Source organism: Podarcis melisellensis (genome assembly GCF_964234715.1).
Source record: "Podarcis melisellensis genome assembly, chromosome: 17".
Lineage (NCBI taxonomy): Eukaryota > Metazoa > Chordata > Lepidosauria > Squamata > Lacertidae > Podarcis > Podarcis melisellensis.
This window is the reverse complement of record NC_138534.1, coordinates 38,043,780-38,069,792: the sequence shown is the minus strand read 5'-3', so window position 1 is coordinate 38,069,792 and position 26,013 is coordinate 38,043,780. Positions and strand designations below refer to the sequence as shown.

The window sequence follows — 26,013 nt, the reverse complement described above, 5'->3', positions numbered from 1 at the left end:
GGACTGTAGGGACTTACACATCCCTGCAAAAACAGTCTGGCAAGTATCTGTTAAGCTGAGCGGAACTATCAATATGTGTAAGAGATTCAGAAACTAAAGTATTTACCATATCAAAGGAATGGCCAAGCTACCCAGAAAGGGCATTATCAGGTATCCTGGCAGACAGGAGAGAAGCAACACTCTCAAATTTCTGTGGGAGACCACCTCCTTCTATGATGTACCGTAGGTATGTTGGTTTTTTGGGGGAGGGGGTCTTGGGTTACAGGGTGGTCAATTTCAAAAGTCTTTATAGGGGCTTCCCACCACTACTGGGGTCTCTCCTACCTCCTTGCAAGGACAGAAAAATAAAGATCTTGCTTTCTGTGGATCTTGCCTCCATCCTTTCATCTCTGAGTGATCATGGACTTAGGGGACTCAGTCCCTTGGGGAGCTGGGCAGCAAAAGCCAACCCCCCTATTTTTTCTGTAACAGCTACACACAGGGAGGGCAGCCCTTCTCAAATCAGGTTGGCGGGACAACACAAATGGTGTGTGTGTGCATGGAATCACCCCTTGAAAAGTCCAGCGTGCATCTTCTTGCCTTGTCTGGTATAGGGAGGAAGGCATGTTCCACGGGGGAGCATTAAATCCCCCTTCCAACCTCATAGCTTGAGAACACCTGGGGTGAGCAAGCACTTGGCTGTCCCTGTAAGCAGTCTTCACTTGATAGGACCATCAGGCTATCCTTGGGACTTGCCCTGTAAGCAGCCTTCTTGCTTCTTTTAAATCTGCAGGCCCTTCTCCTCCTGGCCTTCATCCTTTACTTCTTTCCCCGGCAAAGCGGAAGCTAGCATCAGATCCAATGCTGGGAAGTTTCGGGAGCGGGTCTAAAAGGAGGGAGGGAAAGTAGTTGGCAACAGAATTACTTCCTGTCTACTTCAATATCAAAAGGTTTCACGTCCCATCAGCTGTAGAGCAGCAGAGCTTTTTGGAGGGGCGAAAGTCCATCAGAAAAGCAAGCTCAACTGTTCATCATTTCACAATGTCCTGGTCAAGGCCTTTCCTTTCCCAGAGCCAGAGATAAAATGGCTGTTTCTGGGCTGTGAGATTTTCATGCTACCCTGCCATTGATCCATAGCTGTCAACTTACAGATTTGAAAATAAGGGACCAGCAGCCTTGAAAATAAGGGATCAGCAGCCAAAATAAGGGATTTTCCGGGCACAGGTATGTTCAACTTCTAAGCCCCTCCGAGCCAAAGGCAGAAAGCCCAGCCAGCAGCCAAATGAAGCCTCATCAATAAGGGACAGCAGCGGGACATGGCGCTGGGATAAGGGACTGTCCCGCCAAATAAGGGACACTTGACAGCTATGCATTGATCTCAGGCAGAATTGCACCTGACTTTCTACAGGCCTTGCACTTTTTCTGTGTGTATGTTCTGTTTTGTTCCATCGACATTAGTGCATGTGACTTAAGCCTTCTACATACATGAATTGCATGAAGGGGTATCATGCAATTATCAGGAACACTTAAACATGTTTGTCTGTTTGTTTTCCAGAGAACTGAAGGCTGCTTGCAAAATAGTGCATAAACAGACAAACAAACAATGTCTCATCTGTCCTCAGCCTTTTTTTTTTTAACTTAACATTTTAAAAGGTGCGTGGAATTCGAATGAGGAGAGTTATGTTACCCATCTCTAATGACATGATAGGCAATAACAGACAGATGCTATTGATTAACATTTGTGTGGCTTTGATCAGAACTGCTGCAGGGGCAAAGGCTTACTCTCTGTCCGCCACATCATGGGTCAGATCCTGCTTCTTCCCTGCATCGGATATTGGTTAAAGAAAAATCAATGACCACAACAGCAAGCTACGTGGCAAACCTCATGTCTCGCTGTAGCAGCGTTTCACACTTCTCCCTGCCCTAATGCCAGAGCAATGCTTTTCAAAGGGTTTTTGACATCTGTTTTCATTAAAATGATAAACAACACAACCGCAGGTATCTAGAAAAGATTTTAAATGCTGCAGTGTTAACCCCTCACCAACACTGCCCTGTGATCTAAAAATCATTTTCTTACTTTTTAAGCTATTTTGCAGTAGACGTGCTGTTAGTTTCTTTGGGGCATCCTTTTGTTTGTGAAAAGTGATGGCTGAATAAATACCGTATTTTTTGCTCTATAAGACTCACTTTTTCCCTTCTAAAAAGTAAGGGGGAATGTGTGTACATCTTATGGAGCGAATGCAGGCTGCACAGCTATCCCAGAAGCCAGAACAGCAAAAGGAATTGCTGCTTTCACTGCGTAGCGATCCCTCTTGCTGTTCTGGCTTCTGAGAGTCAGAATATTTTTTTCTTGTTTTCCTCCTCCAAAAACTAGGTGCGTCTTGTGGTCTGGTGCATCTTATAGAGCGAAAAATACGTTAGCTAGCATTCCTGGGCTGGTTCGTATTGCAACTTTAGCTGTTTATGGAGGCCATGGCTTTGAAAATGTTACATCTGTCCCAGGCCTCATCAGGAGGAAAAGTATGTTGGCATTGCTGGACGTTCAGCAATGGCAGAACGTAAAATTCTCTTTTGGGTCCCCACCCCACTCAAGCCTTGCTAGAATAAAATAAAACCAAACGCCCAGAGGAGCAGAGCAGGTGAGAACAGAAAGCAGATGGAGTGACTTACTCTTCGTTTCAGGCAGGTCAAAGCAAGGATGGAGACTAGAATAACAAGGAAAGCTATCAGCCCCAGAGTGATCTTCTCAGCTGCTCTGGGCTTCACAAGGGCGATCCGGGCACCTGCAAGGCAAGACTGCAATTAAATAATCTGGAAAGGATCAAAAGGGCCAGAAAGCATCAAAACTTGGGGTTCACTTAGTTGCTGGAAGCAGACAATATTTTTTTAAAAAAGAAGATGGAGGTGGAACAGAAGACCCTTTGTTTAACAGAGGGTACCTGCTTGCTTTTTTCTGTCCAGCTATTGTCTCTGAGCAGAGGTTTTCAGAGGAATTTGAAGAACCATGAAAGCCTATTCATCAGAAGCAATAGTTGGATAATGAATATGTTCAGCAATGGTGGCTGGGGGGAAACTAACAGGAGATGGAGACTGAAGGCTGGTTGTCAGTGGCTGTACCACATTCTGTTCTGGAATCAATGGAGACAGACTACTTGTTTTTTTCCTAGTCCACACACAGTCTTGATCAATTACATATAGATCCTATAAATGTAGGACGCGGGTGACGCTGTGGTCTAAACCACTGAGCCTCTTGGGCTTGCCGATCAGAAGGTTGGCAGTTCGAATCCCTGTGACAGAGTGAGCTCCCGTTGCTCTGTCACAGCTCCTGCCAACCTAGCAGTTCGAAAGCACACCAGTGCAAGAAGATAAATAGGTTCCACTGTGGCAGAAAGGTAAACGGCATTTCCATGCGCTCTGGTTTCTGTCATTGTGTCCTGTTGCGCCAGAAGCGGTTTAGTCCTGCTGGCCAGATGACCTGGAAAGCTGTCTGTGGACAAACACCACTCCTTTGGCCTGAAAGCGAGATGAGTGCCGCAACCCCATAGTCGCCTTTGACTAGACTTAACCTACCTAGATCCTATATCATTTTATGCTTTTATGGAGTTGCTGGGTTTAGCTTCTTTTTATGAGCACGTTATTTTATTGTCTTTAAAACAGTTTACAGTCATAACTCGGGTTGAAGTAGCTTCGGGTTAAGCATTTTTGAGCTGCACTCTGTGGCGACCCAGAAGTAACGGAGTGTGTTACTTCTGGGTTTCTCCGCCCGCGCATGTGCAGATGCTCAAAATGATATCACGCGCATGCGCAGAAGCAGCGAATCGCAACCCGCGGACATGGGGATGTGGGTTGCATTTGCTTCAGGATGCGAACAGGGCTCCGGAACGGATCCTGTTCGCATCCAGAGGTACCACTGTACTATAAGCTGCCCTGTTAATGTGGTCAGAGTACGGGGTACAGATTTCAGCAATGACAAATGAAAGAATTAATAGCGTATAAGCAAATTAATAATGTACCTGCAATTTCAAGGTGGTACTGCACCGATCCCGACATCCCATCTGGGCCATGGACACTGCATTCCCAGGTACCTGTATCATTGGGCAACACCTGAGGAAACTCCAGGGTCGAGCCTTGGCTTAGGAGCCCAAAACTCGTGGAGGCAGCCTCAGGCCAAGACATGTTTGTGGGATTCAAACCGAGGTACTTCCATGTAAAAAGCTCCTTTCCTGTGTGGTAGCTGAGATTGCAGGTGAGAAGCAGGTGAGATCCCTCCATGATGATCCCCTCAGTGCTCGGGGTGACTGAATGGAAATAAAGAAACAGAAGCTACGGTACTCCTTTCTCTAACCTCTATCACCTGCCTCTCTCATATCCTCCCTCTATTCCTGGCCCCATTCGTTACACATGACATCTCTTACTTCTAGGGCTGTCAAATCAGTTTTCACCTGGCGGATCATCTGACTTTTAACCAATTAACTGATGAACATGAATCTAATTCATTTTTTCATGACCCCCAAAACCTCGCTGCCAATGAATTTTGGAAATGTGGAGGGGAAAGTAAGGCAAAAGGGAAGGTGAGTTTATTTGACCAAAGCTCTCCCTAGTTATTAGAAGTACAGTAAATGCCATTTAAAATGTTTTCTTTCCTATTCTGTGTTGTTGCAACATGCCAAAATCAAAACAACATCGGAAACCACACAAGCCTGCCCTCAACTTACTGAATTCCTGACATTACAGCCGCCACCACTCTGGATTCACCAACCAGAGCTTTGGTGGATTAAACTAGACCAGGCACGTCCAACAGGTAGATCGTGATCTACCAGTAGATCACTGGACGTCTGTGGTAGATCACTGGTAGATCACTGGCTCCTCCCAAAGAAGCCCAAGAACTTTGGCTCCCCCCCAAAAAGCTAAACATTTTAGCCCTGCAGCCCATAAACAAAAGCTCAATAACTTTGACCTGAACCCCACAAAAAGGAGGTAGATTACTGCCAGTTTTTAACTCTTGTGAGTAGATCGCAGTCTCTTGGGAGTTGGCCACCCCTGATCTAGACTGAATAGCTACGATTTGAAAGACATCTAGATGGGATTCCTGCAATAAGAACATCATGGGATAACCTTTTAAGCTGCCTTTTCAGAAAGGACAAGCGCACTCCCCAGACAAGGAGATCACCCCTCACTTGCCTTCTCCACCCCAACCCATTGCTGGACTCCGCTGTCATTTTTCTTTTAGAGATCTTAACATGTGGGACACAACTCGCCAACCTAGAAATCTACTTTGCTCTTTCTGTGTCTCCCACTCCTCACAAAATAAAGAAACACAGTGGTACCTCGGGTTAAGTACTTAATTCGTTCCGGAGGTCCGTTCTTAACCTGAAACTGTTTTTAACCTGAGGTACCACTTTGGCCAATGGGGCCTCCTGCTGCTGCTGCATGATTTCTGTTCTCATCCTGAAGCAAAGTTTTTAACCCGAGGTACTATTTCTGGGTTAGTGGAGTCTGTAACCTGAAGCGTATGTAACCCGAGGTACCACTGTAAATAAATTCTGGTTCCGCCCCCGCTCCTCACCTGTCATTACTGCCAGTGTGATGTTCTTTGTGATGTTTGTTCCTTGAATGGCGATCTCACAGGTGTACCAGCCTGCATCATCAAGACCCACCGCAGAAAGATGGAGGGTAAAATTTCTGTTGCTTCCATTACTGAGGGTGGTTATTGCCTTTGGTTCTCTCCTTGCTGCGTAGCTCCAACGTGCTGCCACCCTAGAAATGCCGTAGTCCGTGGGATTGTCGTTCAGGAGGCAGGGCAGGTGGGCATCAGATCCTGCTGCAACATAGACTACAGATACGGCTGGCTCAGCAAATCCTGGGTTGGGGGGGGGGGAGACATGATATTGTGTGAATCAGGCCCAGACAGAGGGGGGGGCATATGAACCACTTGGCCCAGGCCTCAGATTCCAAAGGGGGCCTCAGTCAACATATTTATCTATATTTTCCATTTTGTCTTTATATGCAGATACGGTTCAAGCCTTGAAATAAAATTATTTGTCAGCATAACTTTTGTGAAAATTATTTCTATACTTATTTACAAGACTTCAGTTATCCCCAGGGTAAAAAGGGGGGGGCACATTATCTACCTGGCCAGGGCCTCTGCCTGGCTCTGCGAATCCCACAAAATACACCAGGGGCAGCAGGAATTTAGAATGGAAATGTGTTCTGATTCTTAAGAGAATATATATTTATTGTATTTTTTATCCTCAGAGGAAGCGCTCTATGGTTGGGGAAACAGGAAAAGCAAAAGGCAAATCTTACCTATGACTTTCAGGTTGTACGTGGCATAAATTTTCTCTCCATCTGCAAAGGTGAGTTCACAGACCCAGGGCCCAGAATCACTCCTGAATGATCTGGAGATAACCAGAGTCTGGTTCAGGGAACAGAACCGACCAGAGCTGGGGATGAGAAGACCTCCATGGAACCAGCGTATCTCTTGGGGGGTTTCTGGGTGTGTGGAGTTGCAGGTTAACTGGATAGGTTCAGACTCAATCAGGGGACCGGGAGAATCAGGAGTCACTGAAGGAAAAAGAGAATCATAGACTGATGTCCATATCACAAGATATGACTTTCATCATATAGCTAACATCTCCATCTGTTCCTTTCTGGAGAAAGCAGTCAAGTCCAAGGGGCGTAGCGGATGAAATGGTGCAGTCACCTTTTCTTTGCAAGAGGGGGTGAATTCTGCCTCATTCACATATCAAATGAGGATTGGTGAGGGAAGTAAAATCATTCTGCAAGGGCATTATTAAGGGGTAGCTGACAGAGCCTGACCCAGCTCCAGGTCTCTTGTCACGTCCCTCTATTTTTTGAGACTTGAACAACAACAGATATTTGCTTTCAGGTAGGGGTGGAACAGTTGTTACATTCAGTTTGCATTCAAAGGTGAATTTATAAAAACCAACATTTTCCAAAACAATATAAGAACCGAAAAACAGCCATCCTTTGAAGTTTGCCCTTATCTGAATTTTGTCAAACAGTGTTTGCAAAATTCATTCTGTTAGGGGAAAGTGTGCATACAAATTAGTGAAGAAGACGTGCAAAAATGCATTCATCTGTCAAAACTGCATGCAAAAAAAGACTTCATTTGGAAGAAACTCCCATGAAAATGCCAGTGGGTTATTTTTTTAATGCAAATCGCTGCAAAAAGGTAGAGAATTGAATCTAAGATTTGAAAAATGAGAATCAAAGAGGACTGAAATTGACAGATCCTTCCATCCCTTACTTACCAGGGTGGGTGTGTTTTCTGCAAATGTAGTGCCAGTGACACTTGAGCCATCCACCATCATAATTTGCCCAGAACCATCTGCCAATTTATGCCAACTTGCCTGACAGGCCTGCAACACAAATGTAGCAACGCCCCTGCCATCCCCTCCCCTCTTTGCACTCCATCTCTGGAAGAACTTTTCTCCCAGCCCACCTCCGATGCTGGAAGTGAGTAGGGCTTAGAAAAATGGCTTAAAGCAACTGAGGGCAGCGAGGGAAGATGGCGAAGTGTTTGGCCACCCTCGCCCATGCTCTCCCTTCCACGTTCCAAAGCAGCTCTTCAGATCGCTTGCTTGACAAAACCTGACTACTGTATTTCCTGCATCTGCTGCCAGCTGTCAGATTCACCCACCTGACACCACGCCAAGCTCCACCTGGCAGCACAACACCTCTTTGGCAAACTTCACCACGGCCACGTAGGTTCCTGCGTCCTCTTTCCGCAGCGGCTCAATCCTGAGTGAAAAATTCCCACGGATGAAGCCAGGGTCCCAGACGGTTGCTCGGTGCATCGTGGAGCGGGCCATTTTCTTGACGCCGCTTGGCTCCACCATGAGCACCAAGTGGCGTTTCCTGTGGGAGCTGAGGAAAATGGAGGAGAAGGAAACTCAACTGCTAAGTGCTGGACGAGTGGGGCGGGAGCCCAGAAAGGGGATACAGGAGAGAGGTGGAATGGAGGGAGTTCAGGGGAAGGAAGAGGAAGTGGTAAAGAAAAGCACCGTATTTTTCGCTCTATAGGACGCACTTTTCCCCTCCAAAAATGAAGGGGAAATGTGTGTGCATCCTATGGAGCGAATGCAGGCTCCTTGGCTTCAGCGATAGCAACACGAAGCCTCTGAAGCGCAGAGGGAGCGCTCCCTCCGCACTTTGGAGGCTTCACGTTGCTTTCGCTGAAGCCTGGAGAGCAAGAGGGGTCAGTGCGCACCGACCCCTCTTGCTCTCCAGGCTTCAGGGATAGCCGCCTGAAGCCTTTGGAGTGCAGCGGGAACTCGAGCTGCGCTCCAGAGGCTTTGGGTTCCTTTTGTTGAAGCCGGGAGAGCAAGACTCTCCTGGCTTCAGCAGAGAGGGAGCGCTGCGCACCGCCCCTTCAGCGAAGTGGGAGGAGAAATGGAAGGGGCTCCGTTTCTCCTGCCACTTCGCTGAAGGGGCACTGAGCAGAGAGGGGGAGAATTATTTTTTCTTGTTCTTCCCCTCTAAAACAAGGTGTGTCCTATGGTTGGGTGTGTCCTATAGAGCGGTAATTGAAAGCCCCCTCTCCCCCCCCCACCCCGAGTGCATAGAAATGGGTGCCTTACCTGTCTCCATGATGCACCCAGCGAAGAGCTAATCCCTTGTACAGCTGCCTGAAGCTGCTCTTCATCCTCCGACGACTCAGGTGACAAGGAAGCAAAGCTCGTCCGCCTTCTTCAGCCCACACCCTACATGCTTCTCCTGGTGCACAAGGAACATTTTGGGCTGCGAGAAGATTGTGGGGCCAATCAAGGAAAAGATGAGGTTACAAACATGCCCGAGAGGACAATATCTCTCAGCCTAGCCTATGCCACCCAGGTCTCTTGCCGTGATAAAATGGAGGGAGTGAAATTAGGGTTTGGAAGGGATGGGTCTTTGTTGCTTAAGAGAATGGAGCAGAGATGGAGAGTGGACCTCCTGCAGGAACTCAGGTGCACAAAAAGCTGAAGCAAAGCCTACAGCAGCCACTAACCCCACCCTGCCTTCAGGTATCCTGGGCCATTCTTCTCTTTCCTTACCAATAGTCAGTTGCAGACTGAGGACAATAGTCCAGAAGAATAGTAAAGTCATAGTGGTGTCACAGGGACAAGTGAGTGAGTGCCCTCGAGCTTCTCCTCTTCCTCCTCTGGCTGAAAAGGGAAGGGTTTGTAAGGGGAGCTGCAGACTGGACCACACAAGAACCTGAGGCTAAGGAAATGGAGGTGGATCTCTGAACAAAGACTTCTGTAGTTGCCCTTATATTGCAGGTGGGCTGCTGGTTTCCTGGCGGCGCTGCAGTGAGCGACGTCACAGCCAAGAAATCAGCCCCAGGCTGAGCCATGTGCAGGAAGGCAGCCGAGTGAGTTCTAGAAAGCAACTTGCAATGGAAACTGTTTCCATCTCATTCGGTCCACTCAGTAACCGTTGTTTTTCTTCACGGTTTTGCTCGCAGTGGAAAATGTACATAGGGCCAGTTTCTCAGGAAGTGCCCTGGGTGTTTTTCTTTGATCTCTCCCCTTTCATCGCACAGTTTCTTTGGTGCTCTTCTTTCATCTTTTCCCTTTTATGGTACGGTTTCTTTATCTTGGTTAAGTCAGAACGTGGCAGTGCTGGTGATGCTTTGAGAATGTGGAGATGCTGATGCTGCTGGACCACATGTAGGTGGACACCAAGGAGGTTCTGACCAGGTCTGGATCAGCTAACTTCCCCCAACCTTGGACCCACAAGATGGTCTGGACTACCAGTCCCATCAGCCCCTGACAGCACATCCTGCACTGCAGCCCAAAACACCTGGAGGGATCCAGGTTAGAGAAGGCCAGTCTTGAAGAACAATTGCAGTGTCTATTAAGAATGTGCAGGAGAGGGCAATATAAGTGGAGTTGCATGAAAGGCACCGTGTGCACTATACATTTACAGCAGTATCATACCGTTTTAAACAGTCATGGCTTGCCCCAGAGAATCCTGGGAACTACAGTTGGTTAACGGTGATGAGGGTTGTTAGGCGGGGCCAGCCCAAGAAATTTCGGCGTCTGAGGTGGACCCCAAAATGGCACCAGGGAAGAAAGGGTGAGGGAAGATCTATGCCAGGAACGGGGAGGGGGGTGGAGAGAAAGATGGACATCAGAATCTGATGTCCCTGTGGATCCTGCTGCCTGAGGAAGTCACCTCATCTTGCCTCCTGGGTGGGCTGGCCCTGTTCTTAGGAGACGCCTATTTCCCTTACAGAGCTACAACTCCCAAAGTTGTTTAACAAGCAATTTCTCTTCCCAGGGAACTCTGGAAATTGTAGCTCTGTGTGGGGAATAAAAGGTAAAGGGACCCCTGACTATTAGGTCCAGTCGTGACCGACTCTGGGGTTGTGGCGCTCATCTCGCTTTATTGGCCGAGGGAGCCGGCGTACAGCTTCCGGGTCATGTGGCCAGCATGACTAAGCCATTTCTGGTGAACCAGAGCAGCACACGGAAACACCGTTTACCTTCCCACTGGAGTGGTACCTATTTATCTATTTGCACTTTGAGGTGCTTTTGAACTACTAGGTTGGCAGTAGCAGGGACCGAGCAATGGGAGCTCACCTGTTGTGGGGATTTGAACCGCTGATCGACAAGTCCTAGGCTCTGTGGTTTAACCCACAGCGCCACCCGCGTCCCTATGTGGGGAATAGAGGTCTCCTAATATCTCTCAACACCTTTAACTCACTACAGTCCCCATGATTCTTTGGTAAAAGCCATGACTGTTTAAAGCAGTGGTTCACAACCTTTTTTTTCGCCATGCCCCACCTAAGTGTCTCTAAAATCCTGATGCCCGCCCCCCTTGTGACATAGAATCCTTATTATTCAAAAAGTGAACTCCTATTCATGTGGAGGAAGCCTAAAAGGCCATTCCCTGTTAATAACTCATTCTTGAATTGCCCCCCTTAAAAATCAAATTGCCCCCCACATTGGGAACCACGGGTTTAAAGTGTCATGATTCTGTCCTAAATGTATAATGCAGATGGGGCCCAATACTCATGGAATCCTATTGCTTATGTTCTTTACAAGCGAAACTGTTCCCAGATGTAAATACATATCCTGATTTGGATTTTGCACGGCTATCAAGGGAGCTGGATCATCCTTGAACTAAGGAACTGTCTTGACACAGATCTTGTGGAGGGAAAGGAATCATGCCTTCTCTTCCTGTGGCAACATCTTCAAACAATGCAATTGGAAAAGGTGTTCATCAGAAAAGTTTAAATGCAAATCTTTTTGAAGCTCGGATTTTGCCATTATGGGACGTCGTGTTTATGGACAAGTTAACCATCTCATGAAAGGAACATCGATCTGCAATAAGAGGACTGACATCTTCCATACAACATTATCCTTTTATCCTGCTTGTTGAACGGACCTGGCAGCATTACAGATCAGTCCCTGAGCGACAGCTCGCATTTGTTGCATTTCCTGTAATTTGCCAGGAGATAAGACAATCCACAGGGATGCGGGTGGCACTGTGGGTTAAACCACAGAGCCTGGGACTTGCTCATCAGAAGGTCAGCGGTTCGAATCCCCGCGACAGGGTGAGCTCCCATTGCTCGGTCCCTGCTCCTGCCAACCTAGCAGTTTGAAAGCACGTCAAACTTCCGGCGGGAAGGTAAATGGCGTTTCCATGCGCTGCTCTGGTTCGCCAGAAGCGGCTTAGTCATGCTGGCCACATAACCCAGAAGCTGTATGACGGCTCCCTCGGCCTATAGAGCGAGATGAGCTCTGCAACCCCAGAGTCGGCCACAACTGGACCTAATGGTCAGGGGTCCCTTTACCTTTAAGACAATCCATGCAGGTGAGTTGGAAGGACTAATGTAAGATCAACAAGCTGGGAACTAAGGTTGAGGTGTCTGTCCTGAGGGAATAGGAGCTCTGGTTCAAGAGACATTTCTGGTCGAGTGGCTTTTGTGCTGAGTGAGCTTCTGTGAAATGATGGTTCCATCCAGAGGTTCTGTTTTACTCAGCATGTGCCTCTATCTTTAGATTTGACGTCTCTGATGTCTCTGTTTCAGCCCATTCTAAACGCTGACTCTACTGTGGCTTCTTGTTTATAATCTCTAGCACTAACCCTGATCAGCAGCACATTGACAGCTGATGGAAGGTCACACAAGACCTATCTAGGGAGCCTTGGGTCAGAGGGTACCGAGAAAAGATCTCACAGAAAGGCATTTTCAGAGAAGAGAGATAAAGCTATGTGACTGTGACGTAGCCTCTGGCCCAGGGAGCTCACAGCCATCAGAAATCTGCAAAGGTTTAACATGTCACAGGTTGTTCTTGCTACACCAGCCTGACCTACCTAACTTATTTGCAGTGCTATTTTTCTAGAAAAAGAGGTGCCGGAACTCCATGAACACCTCCCTTGTTCTTTTATAGTTGCAGTGCCGCCCACCATTCACCAAACCCTGAATTACTTAAATAGCTAACATCAATGTGGTTATTTACCATTACCTGCAAATTTTTGAAGGTAGGAGGTCTACCAGTAGATACCAGCCAAGATGCCAGATTTATAGGCATATAATGCATGAAACATACCCTCCAACATTTCTCCAATGAAAATAGGGATGTTGTTGTTGTTATTCCCTGCCCATCCGACTGGGTTACCCCAGCCACTCTTGGTGGCTTCCAAAAAATATAAAAACATAATAAAACATTAAGCATTTTTTAAAAAATCTTCCCTATACAGGGCTGCCTTCTGAAGGTTGCATAGCTACTTATCTCCTTGGTTTGGGGGTCGCATACCCTCCAACATTTCTCCGATGAAAATAGGGACATCCTAAGGAAAAGCGGGGACGCGGGTGGCACTGTGGGTTAAACCACAGAGCCTAGGACTTGCCGATCAGAAGGTCAGTGGTTTGAATCCCCGCGAGAGGGTGAGCCGTTGCCCGGTCCCTGCTCCTGTCCACCTAGCAGTTCGAAAGCATGTCAAGTGCAAGTAGATAAATAGGTACCACTCTGGCAGGAAGGTAAATGGCGTTTCCGTGCACTGCTCTGCTTCGCCAGAAGTGGCTTAGTCATGCTGGCCACATGACCCGGAAGCTGTACGCCGGCTCCCTCGGCCAGTAAAGGAGATGAGTGCCACAACCCCAGAGTCGGTCACGACTGGACCTAATGGTCAGGGGTCCCTTTACCTTTACCTTTACCTTTAAGGAAAAGCGGGAAAATCCTGGATCAAATTAGAAACCAGAACGGCTTCTGTAAATCTGGGACTGTCCCTGGCAAATAGGACACTTGGACTGGCGAAGGAAGAGGAGTGGGGGGGGAGCTCACTGCCCCCAACAGCGCGATCACAGCGGGGTGCCATTGAGGCTGCCCCCCTGCCCGTGCTGGGTGCCCTGCCCCCGCCTGCTCTCCGCCCCCCGGTGCCAGAGCATGAAGCTCTGTCACTGCACTTAGAGGGTCTGTATGAAATGGCCATAATTAATTAAAATCATGATCAGAGAAAGCAATAGATAGCTCTGTTCAATAGTCTATTCAAGTATTATTGTTGTTTTTAATTTAACTTGTAACAAAGCACCAGAGAGCATTCTACTTTAGCTTTTAGGATTTGCCAATAAAAATGGAAGAAAGTGAAATTAGAAAATGGAATAGACTAATAAAAAGGTTTTGTGGACCAAGAAATAAGCAAGAATTAAGGAAAAAGTGACGGCAGATGAGAAACATATAGGCGGCTTTCGTGTATCAAACCTGAGGTTATATTATTACACAAGTTGTATATAGTGAGTAATGGAATAATGGAGTAATGGAATTGTGAGCATATTTTTTAATAGACAATTTATGAATTTAAGAAGGAACTGTGATAAATATAGAAAAAGAATATCTTGATCAGCTATATCTACAAGTAAAGAGAGTTCGAATTACCAATTTTAGAAGGTTTGAAATTTTAAAAAGGCAGGGTAGTTACTCTATTCTTCGTATTCTCTATTTGCCGTGGTTTGAATATCTGCGGTTATGTAGCTTCCATAAGAAGCTATAAAGAAATGGATTTCAATTATGTGACTATACTATCTTGAAAAATTACATCTTTTAAACATATCACGATGACTTTATTGCAAGGAAATGGTATGATAAAATGGGGACAAGATTCATGAAACATTGTAACATTTGATGTTGGAATATTTGTGAAAGGCAGTAATTAACATTACACTTTGTGTAAGTTATCAAGATAACTGTTTAAAAGGATGCTGTGCCAGCATGTATCACCTGTGCAATTATACAAGGTAAATTTTGGAAATGTCAAAAGGGAGATGGAATTATTTTCATATACAGTGAACATACCTGAAAGCAGAAGAATGTCGGGTAAAGAAAAAGGGGTACGTTAAAGCTAATAACACAAACCTGTTTGAAAATGGTACCATTACTGTAGCTATTAAGATATGCAACAGATTTACGCCTGTAGATTTTCAGTAAAAGTATATCTGGGTTTGTTACAGCAATGCTTTCCAAACTGTGTTGCGACACATTAGTGTGTTGGTGTGTCATGCAAAGGCTCCCCAAGCTGCTCCCGGGACTGGAACAGGGTTTGTTTAACCTCTGGTTTGCTAGTAAAACTGAATTACTGAGTCGCGAAATGGTGCATGTCTAAAAAGTGTGTCACCCACATGAAAAGTTTGGAAAGCTCTGGCTTGCAGGCTACATCTGAACCCCAGTAAGTTTTTTTGAGGCCTCCCAAGACCCCTCCAAATTTGTCATATAATTTTTGTAGAAGTTTGTTTTTAAAAATTAACTGCTCCTGTGGGTTCCCTGCTGTAATACCATTTGTTACTATTTGCTAAAAGCATTTATATACCACTTTTCATTATTATTATTTTTAAAAGGCAAAGTGGTTTACAAAGAAAAAGCCAATAAAAGCATATGTGAAAGGATAAAAAATAAAAACATTGTAGGAAACATCAAAAATCCAGAAAGAATACAATATAAGACTCCAGAACACTGAATGCCATTCACAACCACATCTATTAACCCACCTGTTCCGCAGTCAACCTAGACCTGCTCACCTTTAGCTATAATGTTCTGATGTCAAAAGTTTTTTGTGGCTTTCCAAGCCCCCTCCCACCTACCCACCCAATTTCTCCATGAACAAAATATTATTCTTTACTCCCGTACATAGCCCACTGCCACCATGGATCCTGCCACCTGGCGCGACTGCCTCACCTTATCCCATGGGTAAAAGTAAAGGTCAAGGGACCTCTGACCATTAGGTCCAGTCGTGACCGACTCTGGGGTTGCGGCGCTCATCTCACTTTATTGGCCGAGGGAGCCGGCGTACAGCTTCCAGGTCATGTGGCCACCATGACTAAGCCGCTTCTGGCTAACCAGAGCAGCGCACAGAAATGCCGTTTACCTTCCTGCCGGAGCGGTACCTATTCATCTACTTGCTCTGGTGTGCTTTCAAACTGCTAGGTTGGCAGGAGCAGGGACCTAGCAACAGGAGCTCACCCCATCGCGGGGATTTGAACCGCCGACCTTCTGATCAGCAAGTCCTAGGCTCTATGGTTTAACCCACAGTGCCACCTGCATCCCTATCCCATGGGTGGGCTGGCCCAAATAATAGTTGTCCACTGGTCTGCTCTGAATTGGAAAAGCAGCTTCAGGTGAGCACAATGGGGGATGGAAAAGCAGAGGAGCTTAACCATTTCCCTGCCGACTGTCTCATTCCTTTTAAACCACACAGAGGAAAAGAGCTGCTGTGTACAGGTACTTTACAGCTCACCTGGAGTTTTCTTCCCCAAACTAGTGCCCTCCAGGCGTTTTGGACTACAGCCAGGGACGGATTTAGGTTTGATGAGGCCCTAAGCTACTGAAGGCAATGGGGCCCTTTATATGTCCAACTGTCCTTTGTCAACAAGAAATTGTCGCTGTTTTTTTCTGTTGAATATATGCTATATGGTAAATTATGGACCTAACAGGTATGTAAAGCCATTTGCATTTGCAGAATGTAGGCACCCTGTATATAAAAATGAGCAAACCAGTGATATTTTAGGGAGCAGGCTAGCAGGCGGGGCCCATTACTTACATCATAGGAGCCTACACAACACAAAACACTGTTGCTGTATGTAGGTTATATTTTATTTGTTTTTTATCTTGTATTTTAGAAATGGAAATTCAGGGGTTTTTTTCAGTTTTTTAGGGGCCCCCAAGAGAGTGGGGCCCTAAGCTATAGCTTGTTTAGCTTATACGTAAATCCGGCACTGACTACAGCCATGGTTTTTTCCCCGCCAAAACTCAGCAGAACTCAGTTCTGGTACCTCTCTGGTGGGCGCCATTGCCATTCTAAGAGAACAAGGGAGGCTTCATTGGCGAGTCCCAGCACCTCTTTCTCTAGAAAAATAGAACTGACTAAACTAACATTAACCCCAGCCAGCAGCAGCACCCCCATATTTTATGCAAGTTGGCACCCTTGCAAGTCCCATCTCTCCTTACATAGAAAAAGACGAGGTCCTGTTTTTCTAAGAAATAGAGTTTGGCGTTTTGCATAGACTGAGGTTAAAAGATCCTTCAACACATCAGTATTCCTGGAAAGCTTTTTAAAGCCTCAAATACATATTTCAGCTAAACCATAACTGCTGGTGACCCAAACAGGTCTTGTACTAGTGCTGTAAGTTCCCAGTCACTAGCTGGTAACCCATCACCCATGATTTGCTTTATTTTCCATATTTGTGGGCAAATATAAGCTTCTATAGTCATTTTGCTTCTCAACAGAAGCAAACTCTGGATACGAACTGGAGGGCAAGTCGGTTCATACAGTCAGAGACACTTACTGATTATTTTCCTCTTTCAGGTGTTTACTAGAGTAACCCGTGTTTGTGTGATAACCCTCCATTTCCCCTCATTATATACCACAGGCAAATAGCATGGAGACCACGAAAAGCGTGAATTTGTTCCTATGCCTTTAGGAGGACGTCATTGTCAGCTGGGAGTTGTGTGTGCACATGTGTTTGTGTGTGTGTGAGAGAGAAAACAGGAACATAAGAAGCTGGTCAGACGACTTTGCTCAGTGTTGTTTTTTTCAGCACTCCCTGGGACCTGCTGGATGCAACCAACTTCAGACCCTCCAAGTGTCCCTATTTTCCATTGACAGTCCCAGATTTACAGAAGCTGTCTGTTATGTACTGAGTGAATAGGATCCAAAATGCAGCAGTCTGATTGGTCCTAGAACAATAGGATCCAAAATGCAGCAGTCTGATTGGTCCTAGAACAATGCAGCAGTATGATTGGTCTGCAGGAGCCACCCAATCCAGCTCCAGATGGAAGTAAATCCACAAACTGATTGGCCTACAGGAGAATCCCGGAATTAGCCAATCAGGTGAGGCCCATTGTGTAAATAATGTATATAAAGCAGATACTTTGAGGGACTTTCAATCCTCCTCACCACTATGAGCTGAATAAAGAGCATGAAATCCACTCTTGACTCTGAGTATATTTCACTGTCCCAGTTTCTGATTTGATCCTGGAATGTCCCACTTTTCCTTAGCATGTCCCTGTTTTCTTCGGATAAATATTGGTGGGTATGGAGTTATGTGACACCCGAGCCAAGAAGATAAGTAACTATACAACCTTTAGAAGACATCTGAAGGCAGCTCTGTATAGGGAAGTTTTTTAAAGAAAATGTTTAATGATTATAATTACATTTTTATATATGTTGGTAGTTACCCAGGGTGGCTGGGGGAACTCAGTCAGATGGGCGGCGTAATAAGAAGAATAATGGAATAGGACATCTCTATTGCAAACATTGGGATGTGGGTGGCGCTGTGGGTCAAACCACAGAGCCTAGGACTTGCCGATCAGAAGGTCGGTGGTTCGAATCCCCGTGATGGGGTGAGCTGCCGTTGCTCGGTCCCTGCTCCTGCCAACCAGCAGTTTGAAAGCACATCAAAGTGCAAGTAGATAAATAGGTAGTGCTCCAGCGGGAAGGTAAACGGCGTTTCTGTGCACTGCTCTGGTTCGCCAGAAGCGGCTTAGTCATGCTGGCCACATGACTCGGAAGCTGTACGCCGGCTCCCTCGGGCAATAAAGTGAGATGAGCGCCGCAACCCCAAAGTCGGCCACGACTGGACCTAATGGTCAGGGGTCCCTTTACCTTTACCTTTATTGCAAACATCGGAGAAATGTTGGAGGGTATGCAACCTTATTGCCACATCCCTGGTGATAAGGAAGGTCATTTTGACTAACAATTCATTATCCTCATCTAGGGTGTATTGGAGGAGGGACGCAGGTGGCGCTGTGGGTTAAAGCCTCAGCGCCTAGGACTTGCCGATCGGAAGGTCGGCGGTTCGAATCCCTGCGGCGGGGTGCGCTCCCGCTGCTCGGTCCCAGCGCCTGCCAACCTAGCAGTTCGAAAGCACCTCCGGGTGCAAGTAGATAAATAGGGACCGCTTACCAGCAGGAAGGTAAACGGCGTTTCCATGTGCGGCTCTGGCTCGCCAGATGCAGCTTTGTCACGCTGGCCACGTGACCCGGAAGTGTCTTCAGACAGCGCTGCCCCCTGGCCTCTTAAGTGAGATGGGCGCACAACCTCAGAGTCTGTCAAGAGACAGACCCGTACGGGCAGGGGTACCTTTACCTTTACCTTTAGGGTGTATTGGGGGGGGCTTTTGGGGGGGTGACCCCTAGCATGAGTCATGATCAGTTAAACTCTGTAGATGGTAAAGGTAAAGATGGCTGTCATTAAAAGCAGCAGACAGAAGATTCTGACCTACTATGGGGCACAATTAATTCACCATTTTAGCCACTTGCTCATGGACTGCTTTCCTACCAACTAAGCATTGCTTTTCTGGAATCCATTAGTAGATTTTAAAGGGTGATTTCCCACAAAACTTAAAATAGAAATCCTTCATAAAAATTCAGAAATGTCTGTCCGAATAAGCCAGAGCCCACCATATGTTTACTCAGGAGTAAATCCCATTCAGCAAAGTGTCCCATCTCCCTTCAACTGCACCTTTAATTAATTGGTTCCTCCTTGCCTCTTTATTTTAAAGCAGATAATTGATTGCTTCCTGTGGCTACCTTGGGCCTCAACATGCCTGAATAAATCCTTAATTGGCTCCTCTTTCCCACTTGGGGGGGGGGCAGGTTTAATTAACTTTTTTTTTTTGCTGTTTGCAGCTAGAGCAGTTGCTCATTAATTTCCTAATAGCAAAATTGCACTACCCCCAAAAAACAAAATTTAAAAATAATGAGCAGTTGCTCTGGCTGCAAAGAGGAGTTCTTAACCCCCACCCCTAAACAGGGATTAATTGTGCATCAGGAAAAAGCAAACTAGCCACATTAAAAGAAAGCAACAAGGTGGAAATCGCTAATGAAAGGAACAGTAAACCTGAAAAATCCTTAGTATTTTGCCAGTTTTCCATGGACAGGCTGGTACTGAAACTATGCGTGGGGTTGGGAATGGGATGGCCACAAATTAGGTCTAGACAAAAACTAGTTTGCACAGAAAACAAATAAGCAGCAATAACAACACAGTTGTTATAATGAATGAATTATATCCATTGCAAATTAAAAGGCTGCTGTGGAAGGAGTGGGATTTTTGGATGAGGGGGCAGAATATTTTCAGTTTCGCTCCCCCTACTCGTGTAAAGTGAAGTCAGATTAATTTGCTTAAAACCGTGAGTCATTGCGAACATAGGAAAGGTCACATGCTTAAAAAAAATCCTTACATTTATATCTCCCCTTTCTTCCATCTGGCAACCCAAAGCAGCATATACATCTCTGAAAGTCTCCCATCCGTACATTGGCCAGACTTGGACCTGCTTAGCTTCAAGGACAGCAGTGGCCTCACGTGCCTTCAGACCATACTAGGAGATCCATATACTGTTTTTGCTACACATGAAAAAGCTGGCAAAGGTTAGCCTAAAAAGTGAAGCGCGATATTATAGCGGGTCATAAATGGTCCCTGGTGGATCATAACATTTCATGAAACTAAAGTATATCCAGCTGTTTGAGCACCCATATCAATGTCGCACAGGGAGACCTGCCACCCTTTGCACTCACCCACCCACTGGGTGCTACCAGCTCCATTCTCTACTTAGTCCTGAGTTCTCAGGATCTGTCCCCTATCACCGCATTCCACACATTTAAAGCACTATGATACCATTTTAAACACTTCTGGCTTCTCCCAAAGGTTTCTGGGAGCTGTAGTTTGTTGAAGGTGCTGCGAGTTCTGCTTTTTTCGGGGGGGGGGCAGGGGTATGCCTAGCCCTAAACATTTTGTGAATCTTTGTACTTTTGTCCATTTACCGTATTTATTTTCCCCGATTTGAACTATAAAATGGTGATTTTCTTGAGTCAAAATGAGAGTGCCCCTAAACATTTTTAAGGGAAAAAAGCACTAGTTAGAGGACCCCTATTCTTCTTACAGAGCTCTAATTTCCAGAATTCCCTGTGAAGAGAGAATGGTTGTTTAACCAGTCAGAATGGGAACTACTGTGAGGGGAATAGCAACTCTCAGCACCCCTAACAAACTACAGTGGTACCTCTGATTAAGAACTTAATTCGTTATGGAGGTCCATTCTTAACCTGAAACTATTCTTAACCTGAAGCACCAATTTAGCTAATGGGACCTCCTGCTGCCACCGCACGATTTCTGTTCTCATCCTGAAGCAAAGTTCTTAACGCAAGATACTATTTCTGGGTTAGCAGAATCTGTAACCTGAAGCGATTGTAACCACTGTATAGCCCTCAGAATTCTTTGGGGTAGCCATGGGTGTTTAAAGTGGTATCATAGTGGTTTAAATGTGCAGTGTGGACATGGCCTACAGCTTAGAAACTGAGACTTAGAAGCAGCCTTAAAGGTAAAGGTACCCCTGCCCGTATGGGCCAGTCTTGACAGACTCTGGGGTTGTGCGCCCATCTCACTTAAGAGGCCAGGGGCCAGCGCTGTCCGGAGACACTTCCGGGTCACATGGCCAGTGTGACATCGCTGCTCTGGCGAGCCAGAGCTGCACACGGAAACGCCGTTTACCTTCCCGCTGGTAAGCGGTCCCTATTTATCTACTTGCACCCGGAGGTGCTTTCGAACTGCTAGGTTGGCAGGCGCTGGGACCGAGCAGCGGGAGCGCACCCCGCCGCAGGGATTCAAACCGCCGACCTTTCGATCAGCAAGTCCTAGGCACTGAGGCTTTAACCCACAGCGCCACCTGTGTCCCTAGAAGCAGCCTTGGCAACCATCAAAACAAATGGGAGCTGTAAGCATATAATTGCACATCTCATTAGTTCAGTGATGCTGTTGTTGTTTAGTCATTTAGTCGTGTCCGACTCTTCGTGACCCCCTGGACCAGAGCACGCCAGCCACTCCTGTCTTCCACTGCCTCCCGCAGTTTGGTCAAACTCATGCTGGTAGCTTCGAGAAGACTGTCTAGCCATCTCGTCCTCTGTTGTCCTCTTCTGTACATTTATGAAATGACTTTGTGCTCGGCCTGACTGACTGCTTGTGGCTACCGTATTTATCTTCACATTGCATCACCATGAGCAATGTTTCGTGGGATTCCCTTGCAGGAAAAAAGAAATAAAAACAAAACATTTGGTGTGTGTTTTTTTAAAAAAAAAACCTGCCCTTTGAAACAACAACAACGAGCCATCTTCGGTTACATTTTCCTAGTGTGACACCAAAAGTAAAACCAACACCAGTATTGTTATGAGCAGGCATGAGGGCGAGAACAGGGAGTTTTCCACCACTGGTAACTGCTAAACATGCAAGTCTGCACAAAACCAGAGTTTTATTTTTTCGAATCTGGCAAAAACAGGAGCGTTGTTCCAGGTTGAAGACCAGCAGGGTCAGATCTCAAGAGTCCCAGGAGGCACAGGCAAGTGTTGCAGCCTAAGGCAGGTGCAGAGCGCATTTCGAAGGCAGCAAGAGCAGTGCAATGGAAGACACCGGAATGCCTGAAGCAAAGAATCCAAATCCTATTTCTCTTCCCTACCGGTTTCCATGGAGCGAGTGTGCAACTGGCCCAGATATTTTCCCTCACTAGCCATGGTTTTCCCAGTAGTGATGTATGGAAGTGAGAGCTGGACCATAAAGAAGGCTGATCACTGAAGAATGGATGCTTTTGAATTCTGGTGCTGGAGGAGACTCTTAATAATAATAATAATAATAATAATAATAATAATAATAATATTTTTTATATCCCGCCCTCCCCAGCCGAAGCTGGGCTCAGGACGGCTAACGACAATCAAAATAATCCAACATTCTAAAAACATTCATTATAAAATTAATTAAATCAAATTAAAATCAAATTGATGGCAACCATCAAGCAAAATTCTGTGCAGATTGCCAGAGGAGGGGGTCAGGCTGCACCCTGACCAAAGGCCTGGTGGAACAGCTCTGTCTTGCAGGCCCTGCGGAAAGATGTCAAGTCCCGCAGGGCTCTTGAGAGTCCCATGGACTGCAAGAAGATCCAACCTATCTATTCTGAAGGAAATCAGCCCTGAGTGCTCACTGGAAGGACAGATCCTGAAGCTGAGGCTCCAAGACTTTGACCACCTCATGAGAAGAGAAGACTCCCTGGAAAAGACCCTGATGTTGGGAAAGATGGAGGGCACAAGGAGAAGGGGACGACAGAGGACGAGATGGTGGGACAGTGTTCTTGAAGCTACCAGCATGAGTTTGACCAAACTGCGGGAGGCAGTGGAAGACAGGAGGGCCTGGTATGCTCTGGTCCAGGGGGTCACGAAGAGTCGGACATGACTAAATGACTAAACAACAACAACAACTTTACATGTCTCTCTGAAAAATGTTGCATGGACAAAAAGTTGAAGGTGTGGCATTGAAAGGTTAAAGGAGGAAGGGTGGGTTGCAAGGTAAAGACCAAAAAAAAAACTTGGAATAGATTTTTACTCCCAGGAAGTATTCAAATAAATTATCTTCCACATGCATTCTGAGGCAACACATCGATCCACACCATACATTCAAAACCCCTGACTTCTCCTTCCTCACGAATCCTGGGGACAGTAGACAGAAATAGGAATGTCCTAAGGAAGAGTGGGACATTCCGGGATCCAATAAAAAACCAGGGCAGCTTCTATAAATCCAGGACTCTCCCTGGAAGATAGAGGCACTTGCGGGTTCTGCTTAAAAACATATGTGCAGAGTTTCTCATGAAAAATGACTCTCAGGCACTGACAGAACCGGCATTTTAACGGAGGCAAGAGTCAAGCATTGCCTCTGCTGGACCGCTTGCATGGCACACAGTTTTCTTTAGTTCATTTGTCAAGGAAAGCCAGAAATCAGCCTGAGATTTAGAGCATAGCTGTCAACCTTCCCTTTTTGTGCAGGAAATTCCCTTATTCCAGCGCTGTTTCCCGCTGCTATCCTGGATTGTTAGATATCCCGTAGACTGTCCCCGGGACAGGTGAGGCTGCTGATCCTTTATTTTCGAGGCTGCTGATCCCTTATTTTCAAATCTGAAAGTTGACAGCTATGATTTAGAGATGTCTGTAGTTCCCACCCTGAAAAAAAAACGCAAAATCCTGGCAGGAGCTGGTGTCACAAAGTTGGAAGCAGTTTTATGTGTGGCCACCAGAGGGAGCAGAGAAACCATCTCCAGATTTTCCTGTTATATACCCTTCCCACGCTGGGAATATTTGGGTGTGTTTGATGTACAGTACTTGCCCACCTGGAAATCCTTCCAGTGATAAGACTCTATAAGACTCACTTTTTCCCTCCTAAAAAGTAAGGGGAAATGTGTGTGTGTCTTATGGAGCGAATGCAGGCTGCACAGCTATCCCAGAAGCCAGAACAGCAAGAGGGATTGCTGCTTTCACTGCGCAGTGATCCCTCTTGCTGTTCTGGCTTCTGAGATTCAGAATATGTTTTTCTTGTTTTCCTACTCCAAAAACTAGATGCGTCTTGTGGTCTGGTGCGTCTGATAGAGCGAAAAATACGATATATTGGGCAGCCATTATTCTCACCAGGCCTTCATTCGTCAAGCTTTCTTCTTCATTTTCACTGCAAGCAACTGTTACAGCCACCCTCTGAAATTATCTGCTGGGAAAGAGGTTCTCTGAGTCAGCTGGGATAGCTCTGTTGGTAGAGCATCAGACTTTGAATCCAGGTTCGTGGGTTTGTGGCCCACACTGGGCAAAAGATTATTGCATTGCAGGGAGTTGGACTAGAAGATGAACCTTGCGGTCCCTTCCAACTCTACAATTCTATGATCTATGAATCTGAAGGCTGTGTTTCTGTAAGAACTCCTGAAGCTTTCTTACCTTGAATCAGGCCAATGGTCCATCTAAGCCCATCTGCTGCAGCCTAGTCCAGAAGCTTTGGACTACACCAGGGGTCAGCAAGCCTTACTGGGCATGGGCTGGATCACTCCTGCGGAGATCCTCTGTGGCCCAGACTGACGCATCGTGATGCCAGAAATCGCATCTGCACATGTCCGCGGCACCGGAAATAACTTCTGTGCATGCCCAGATGCTGAAAATTGCACCTGTGCAGAAGTGATTTTCAGCATCTGGGCATGTGCAGAAGCGATTTCTGGTGCCGCGGGCATGCGCAGAAGTGATTTCTGGCATCTGGGCATGCACCGAAGTGATTTCCGGAGCCAGGGGAGAGAGTCCCCGCATGCTGTGCTGCACTGATTTAGCACAGCGCGTGGGGACTCACCGAGTGGGTGGATTGGTTCAAGGGCAGCTCGGGGGCCAGTTAAACGGCCTCCGTGAACCACTTCCAGCCCATGGGCTTTAGGTTGCTGACCCCTGGACTACACCTCCCATCCTCCGGTCTACTGTGGCTTGTAGTCAAGTCTCAAGCAAAGACTGATTTTCAAGCTGCAGACCTTTAAGTGGAATTCTGCAGACTGAACCTTGTGAGATAGCAGGACCACAGTAATTCCTGCTCCTCCCAAGCAACGGGCAGGCCTCACTTGTCTCTACTCTGCCAGGCAATATTCTGATAGAATATTCTAACAACCATGAGCCTTTTTCCAGAAATGTGTCCAAATCCCAGGAGGCGTGTCAGTCAGAGAACAATTTAACAAACCTCATTCTGTCCTAGTTGGGTTTTATTGAAACCATGGGTTGTTGGGGTTTTTGCTCACTAAATGTACTAAATCAGCACAGGCAAATCCAGACAACTGCTCTCGTCCCATTACTGCTGCTGCAAATGGATTGCTCTTCTCATTTTAATAATAATAATAATAATAATAATAATAATAATAATAATAATAATAATAATTTATTTATACCCCCCATCCAGCTGGGCCTCCCCAGCCACTCTGGGCGGCTTCCAAAAAAATATTAAAATACTGTAATACATCAATACTAAAATATTAAAATACTGTAATACATCAAATACTGTAATAAAAGCTTCCCTAAACAGGGCTGCCTTCAGATGTCTTCTAAAAGTCTGGTAGTTGTTGTTCTCTTTGACATCTGCTGGGAGGGCGTTCCACAGGGCGGGTGCCACTACCGAGAAGGCCCTCTGCCTGGTTCCCTGTAACTTGGCAGTGAGGGAACCGCCAGAAGGCCCTTGGCGCTGGGCCTCAGTGTCTGGGTAGAACGATGGGGGTGGAGACGCTCCTTCAGATATACTGGACCGAGGCCGTTTTGTACACGTTTTGGCTCTACAGAGAACTGTCTGTGGGTAGAAGTTTCTCCTTGCTTAATTCTAGAACCAGTGACACTGAGTGGTAAGGGATTCGGGACAAAAGGGAACACAACTTCTCCCAGAGCATACTGTGGAATTCTCTGCCACAAGATGTGAGGCCACCAACTTAGTTTTAAGTCCATAGTGGATTGGGACTTCTCCTTTATGTGAATACAGGCTCTGGCCAATTGAGCAGACAAGAGCAATAGTGGGTCCAAAGTGAGGGGCAGATGGGGCTTGCCAAACTAGGAAGGAAGTTCGCCTAAAAGTAAAACTCTGACCCTAAATGTCAGCTGCCTTGTGGGATCAGTTTGGGAAAAGGCAACCCTACACAAATCTGGGATGGAGCTCCTAAGGCAGTTGGATGGTGCCTTATACACCTCCTTCCGGCAACTCCTGCATCCCAGCTGGTGCAAAATG

General features: G+C 46.3%; 1 protein-coding gene across 2 annotated transcripts; it reads right to left on the bottom strand.

Annotated features, from left to right (window-relative positions):
- Window positions 1-358: 358 nt before the first annotated feature.
- Window positions 359-24,280, bottom strand: LAG3 (lymphocyte activating 3). 2 transcript variants are annotated; one of them, XM_081894414.1, is made up of 8 exons: window positions 24,213-24,280; window positions 8,583-8,742; window positions 7,643-7,869; window positions 6,286-6,543; window positions 5,546-5,839; window positions 3,993-4,277; window positions 2,650-2,762; window positions 359-865 (listed from the first exon to the last, which is right to left on the bottom strand). In XM_081894414.1, exons 2-8 carry the CDS (start codon window positions 8,645-8,647, stop codon window positions 761-763), a joined length of 1,347 nt encoding a protein of 448 aa, XP_081750540.1. In that variant the 5' UTR covers window positions 8,648-8,742; window positions 24,213-24,280; the 3' UTR covers window positions 359-760. The 2 variants fall into 2 exon arrangements, with proteins under 2 accessions (XP_081750540.1, XP_081750539.1); XM_081894413.1 differs by lacking the exon at window positions 24,213-24,280 and adding an exon at window positions 9,036-9,395.
- Between the last annotated feature and the right edge of the window lie 1,733 nt (window positions 24,281-26,013).